The sequence below is a fragment of the Pelophylax lessonae genome (genome assembly GCF_965119305.1).
Source record: "Pelophylax lessonae genome assembly, chromosome: 4".
Taxonomy (NCBI): domain Eukaryota; kingdom Metazoa; phylum Chordata; class Amphibia; order Anura; family Ranidae; genus Pelophylax; species Pelophylax lessonae.
This window is the reverse complement of record NC_138771.1, coordinates 633,190,155-633,196,125: the sequence shown is the minus strand read 5'-3', so window position 1 is coordinate 633,196,125 and position 5,971 is coordinate 633,190,155. Positions and strand designations below refer to the sequence as shown.

Genomic DNA, 5,971 nt, shown 5'->3' with positions numbered 1-5,971 from the left:
TTCCTTCCTTATATGTTTTATATTGCATATTTAAGGGTAATAAGATTACAATCCCAGTCGTATAAACCATGGTAGATTTTTCTCTAAAAAGCTGATTTTTTTTTTATACATTTTATTAATATCAGATTTAGCGCATTATTGCGAATTTAGTCTTCTGTTTTGCATGGCTTATTCTCACTCCATCTGCAGTGGAGTGACTTCGGCCGTGTGATTCGCAGACAATTGTGGTCTGTTTATATAGAACATATACCTATGGTTCATGCTATACCGGGAGAAATGGTAATCTTGCTTTCACTTTCACTTTGTTTCAGTTTCACTTTCATTATTGAGCTAAACATCACATTGCATTAATTGTTTGAAGTTAGTATTTCATGTAGAGTTATTTTTTTTATGTCACTTCTTGTTTGATCATATATTGTGAATACATGTCTGGTGAATAAATATTTTATATATATTCCATACTGTAGACTGTACTCACTAAGATTGGTACATGCTTTTAAAAAGAAATTAATCAATTAAAAAGAATTCACGCCATATTGATTTCTGGAAATAGGTGAAGATTCCCCTTCCTCATAGATCTTTGCTTATTAACCATAAATAGACACTGTTATATTGAGAGCAGTATAAATATTCTGACATAATGAAGTACGAGCGCGAGATATTGTTATTAAATATTCTTACAGATTGGTGGCTGCTCTGTGCAAAACCGTAGCACAGAGCAGGTAAAACCAAAACAAACGTACTGCGCTGAAGGATCAAGACAAAAAATCCTCTCCATGGTGATAAGCTGGGGACCATAAAGCAGCTGTGTGGAAAATCTGCACCAGGAGTGGTGCTGAAGGGCAAGCAAAACACCAAAGGAACCACAAAAGAGCACTGAATGGAACCATTGATGAGTGATATAGATGTCAGCTGTGTGCAGAGTAGCCAATGTTTATAACACCAGTGTAAATGTAAAAACAGTAAAACGTTTTTTTTTAAAACAGACCCATAAGTAAACAATATGTTAGTGGTAATGAGTACAGAGCTCTTCTCAAACACACTGGAAAACCAAAACCAGGGCAAAGATTTACGGGATGGAGCTCCTCTGGGGTGCTGTCAGCTGTGACTCTACCAAACTGGACGGTACTGCGGTGATAACCACCGTTCTGCTCATCAGCGCATGGTAATGGACTGATGGAGAAGAAGCCCGGTGGAACCACAATGGTTGGCTGGGGGAGTGCTGGAGGATGTATAACATGTTTATTATTTTGCTTAAAAAAAATGGAAGGCTTTACATTCACTTTACTGCTTTCAGAGCCAAAGGACACTGCTCCTAGGTTCCTGAATGATTTTAACATGTCACATGTAACATGTCACATGACAAATGACAAGAGGGAGCCTGGGAACATACTTTAGCCATAGGCCACACTATATCTGGGGTCTGTAAGGTCAAGGATGGAAGGAGGACAAAATTACCCTGGGTAGTAACGAAGTTTTATGCCTGTGGGCGAAGATTGTGTTAGGAGGGAGGATGGATTTAAGGAGAGACGATTTGAGCTGGGTGGAGCATTTGTGCAGGAAGGATAGATTTTGTGGAGGGGGGATTTTTGCATATTGTTGAATGTGAAAAAGATATAGTTTGGGGGGGATGTAGTACTTATGCTTCTGACCATGGACTAGTCCTTGTAAGGCATTTACATCCAGCTGACCCTGTCTTGTAATCTTCCACCTATATAATTAAAATGCAGGGCTCATTTTCCTAGAATGTCAGAAGGTCACATTTTGATTACAAAGTAAGAGCATAACGACCAGGAGTATTGGCTATGTCACATCTTTGACACCTTAGCCAATTTAATTTGTGATGTGGTGTTGTGACCCCATGTCTCAGGAGAACTGTACAACTTGTAATATTCATTTCGGAAAGCAAAGTGTAAAAATCATCCAGGCTGTAGTCTCATTGCTATTGAATTTTATTATAAACATAAATATTAAATACTATCTGTATAGAACACACAGAAACAAAATTCATAAACCAGATAATGCCCAATAAATTTAATACATAAAATGCATTTTTTACATTTTATCTGAAGCTACAAAATTGTACAAATGTTCTGCGGACAATGACCATTTGACCATTTTTAGTTTTAAGTAAAACACTCATTTCATGGTCTGTTATCTATGTTCTATTTCCGGCCCTTGTCTTTCCCCATGAGATGTTCTTTGGAGTTCATCTCTGGTCGAAACAGGATGATGAAACATTTAGGAAAAAACATACACACCACTAGAGCCCAGCTTGATGACTGGATTGCAAAGATTTCCATGGCTACGGTGTACTTTCCTTTTGAGCTGAGAGAGGCCGGGATGTAGGAAATCCAGACACTTAGGAAGGCTAACATGCTGAAGGTGATAAACTTGGCTTCGTTGAAGTTATTGGGGAGTCTTCTGGCCAAGAATGCAACAACAAAACTGATGGAGGCCAAGAGGCCAAGATAACCCAGCATGCTCCAAAAGGCAGTGGGTGAGTTTTCATTGCATTCAACAACAATGATTTCAGGTTGTGTTTCTGTGTTATTTTGAGGGAATGGTGGAGCAGCCACCACCCAAATACTGCATAGAAAAAACTGTAGAAGAGAACCGGTGACAATCACCATATAAGACACATAAGGACTGGTCCATCTCTTAAGGTTGCTTCCTGGTTTGGTGGCCATAAAGGCACAAACTACCATTATAGTTTTGGCCAAGATACAGGAGACACAGAGGGCAAAGGCCATACCGAAGGTAGCCTGGCGCAGAAGGCACTTCTCAGGCTCTGGATAACCAATGAAAGCCAAAGAACAGAGAAAGCAGAGTGACAGGGAGAATAACAGAATACAACTCACAGTGTAATTATTGGCTCTGACAATTGGTGTGGTCTTGTAACGAAGGAAAAGTTTAAAAATGGAAATTGGGATCATGGAAGAGGAAAGGCTTGTAGCCATCAAAGTTATTCCCAGTGGCTCACTGTATGAAAGATACTCAATGGGTTTTGGAATACATTGATCTTTTTCTGTATTTGGCCACATATCCCATGGACATTTGGAACAATCTATGGCATCTGAAAATGGAGAATATTTATAAATGGGCTGTCAAAACAAGTCAGAGCCTAAACATATTAAGTGATAGCACTTCCCTCCCACCTCCCACTCCCGTGGAAAAGTGCACAGGAGGTTTTCTGACTCTTTGTCACCTTATAGCAGCTGACACACAAGTGCTATTGACATATTCAATTACAATTCACAAATGGCAACTGTTATCAACTGTGCATGTACTGATACGCAAGTATCAGAACTCTGCCCAACCATCCCCCGTCACCTAGCTGCTGCTCTCTTTCTTCTCCCCAGGTCCTACACTAGTCACTGGCAGACTGCACAACGTTCTCAAATATGCGCAGTGACTGCTACTAGGCTATTGGCTGATCTCACGCAAAAAATGACAGTGATTTTGCTTTTGTGGGAGATCAGGCTTTAAATGACTTCTGTGAATGCATGGTATCAATTTTTTTCAAGCCAAGTGCCTAGAAGTGACTGCAAAAGCCCAAAGCTAAATAATTATGCCTTACGTCACTTGGCTACCAGCGCCTAAACCACTCATGGATAATTGTAAAACGAATGATAATAATGAGAATAAATTGTTACTGGTAATATGGCACATAATAAACGATGATGATAAACAAAATAAAGGGGGGGGGTGGGGTAATGAGTGGGTAGCCCTTATAAATAGACAAAGGAAACGAACAAACTAGGGGTGCTGCTGTCAGCATGGAGGAGGCACTCCATCTGTTAAAACTAAACCTTTTTGGAACTTACTACACTAGAGCGGTTGTGCTGTCTCCCCCCCTTTAAAAGTGCTTAGAAGTGACCATTCCAATTGTATGGCAGCATTGTGCAGAAGGCCAGTGACTAGAGACCATGTGGGCGGCAGAAGGCCAGGGGAGAATGGAGGAGAGTGACAGCTACATAAGTGGCTAGGCTTGACGCTGGGGAGGCTCCCTTGGCAGAGCAGCTCTTGGGGGCCAAAGGCAGCATAATGCCATGTTGCTTCTAGAATGTATCACCAGTTAGGGCAGGGGTGACAAACAAAAGCTAAACAGGAAATGGTGAACCCAGTCATTAGATAAGTTCACGGTTGAGCTTCAACTAAATAATATATTTACCCAAGTGGTGAGGTTGTTGCATGAATAATCAGGGCCAAATGTCAAAACCAAAAAAATAAAAATAGAAAATGCCTTGTCGGGAAACAAAATAGGGGATAGTGTGGGTGGAATAAAAATAGTATCAGGGAAAAAGTGGTCCATCTGAAACACAGTAAAAAGTTGCATCCATTAGCTAACTAATCTAAAATGAGCAGTTTAAGATTGTCTAATATTTTCATTTAAAGGGGGATGCATGTTATCACAGGGGTTGTTCAGCCAAATCCCTACGGGTGGAAAGGAAGCCTAAGGCTATAAAAAGCACAGTAATTTAGGGGGGCCTGCAGTGTGGGAGGACCAGACAGAGAGAGAAACAAGCTTTAGGATTTGGGAGGTGTTTTAGAGGTATTTTCAACAGAGGGAGCTTAGTAGGAACAGTCCACATAGGAAGATAACGTAGATTAAAGCCCCGTACACACGTACCGATTGTCGGCCGTAAATATTCGACCGACGACCGATCGGCCGATTGTAGGCTTGTTAGTATGATGCTTCCGACAGCCGACAGCGCATTTTCGGCCGAACAGAATCTGTCGTGCAGGCATTAAAATTTTTGTTGGCCAACACCAGAACAGCCGATTGTTCGCCAGTCAGTACAGAATTCGGCCGACAGACAACAGATTAGCAAGACTGGGCATGCTCAGAAAAGAAAAAAAAAAAGGAAAGTTAACCATCACATGACATCACTTCTGCAGTCGGCTGTTGTTGGCAGACAAAATTCGTGTGCAGTCTTTTGCAGTTTTCAACAGACACGACAGCCCTGGACAAAAGACGGCCGATCGTTCGGCCGACGATCGCTACATGTGTACGGGGCTTTAGTGAACTATGCATGAAAACCAACTATCTGTCAGCCAAACATTTTCTTTTTTTAGAGTGAGAAGGGTGGGAACAGTTGTTAAATCTTAGTCACTGTCTGGATATTGAAGAGATTTCTAGTGGTGGAGTCCTCCCTATACTTCTTTTCATAAGATACAAAATAGGAAGTGAATGAGAAAAAATGAAAGGAAATCCCGCTACTGAGTATTCTTAATGAAGCAACTTTCCCTACTGGAACATAGTCCCATTACCAACTGTTCCAGCCATAAAGCTTTGCATTCCTACTCACTTTCTAGATTGTGACAATGGTCGACAGGATAAATAGTGAGGAGACATCACTTGACATAGAGAACTTGACAAAAAAAGCCTTACAAAGTTTCTAATCCTCTTTTTCTTATATTTTGACCAGGATGGCTTTTTTTAAACCAAAGAGAGTAGAGGGACACTTCTATGTGCCTCCACTGCAACTTCATTGCTTTTGCCATGAATCTTCTTACCTGTGTTATTAGAGATCTCGCCTTGTGGACAAGGGACACATTCAAAGCAGCATATAGGCTCCCCTCTACGGTGGGTCTTCCTGGACCCTGGCAAGCAGCTAACGCTACAAACAGAGATGGGGACCTAGGAAGAAGTTAGGAATAGATTAAAATTTGTTATAGTACACAGGGATATTAAGTTTGTTAGTAGCTTGACTAGATAGAGAACATGTAAGAACATGATGGAAAATTGTTGCATGAGGCTAACCATAGACATCCACATACTGTGATGTTTGGGGGTTGATAGCTCAAGTGTAGCGCTCACCAGTGAGTTCCGTCCATGCCAGATATGCTGTTTCAGGGCTTGTTGGCTCACTTTTATTTGAGAAGGAAAGGAAGGTACACAAAAACAATTACGATCACAGGAGTTCCCACCATCACTACAATATATGGAAGTAAACTACTTTAGACT

The 5,971-nt window shown here is 41.0% G+C and overlaps 1 protein-coding gene across 1 annotated transcript; it reads right to left on the bottom strand.

Moving 5' to 3' along the window:
* Positions 1-2,165: 2,165 nt before the first annotated feature.
* Positions 2,166-3,044, bottom strand: LOC309553450 (vomeronasal type-2 receptor 26-like; the record flags this gene model as incomplete). The annotated part of the gene is made up of 1 exon (XM_082254659.1): positions 2,166-3,044. The coding sequence occupies one exon, from the start codon at positions 3,042-3,044 to the stop codon at positions 2,166-2,168; it is 879 nt and encodes a 292-aa protein (XP_082110785.1).
* Positions 3,045-5,971: the final 2,927 nt, after the last annotated feature.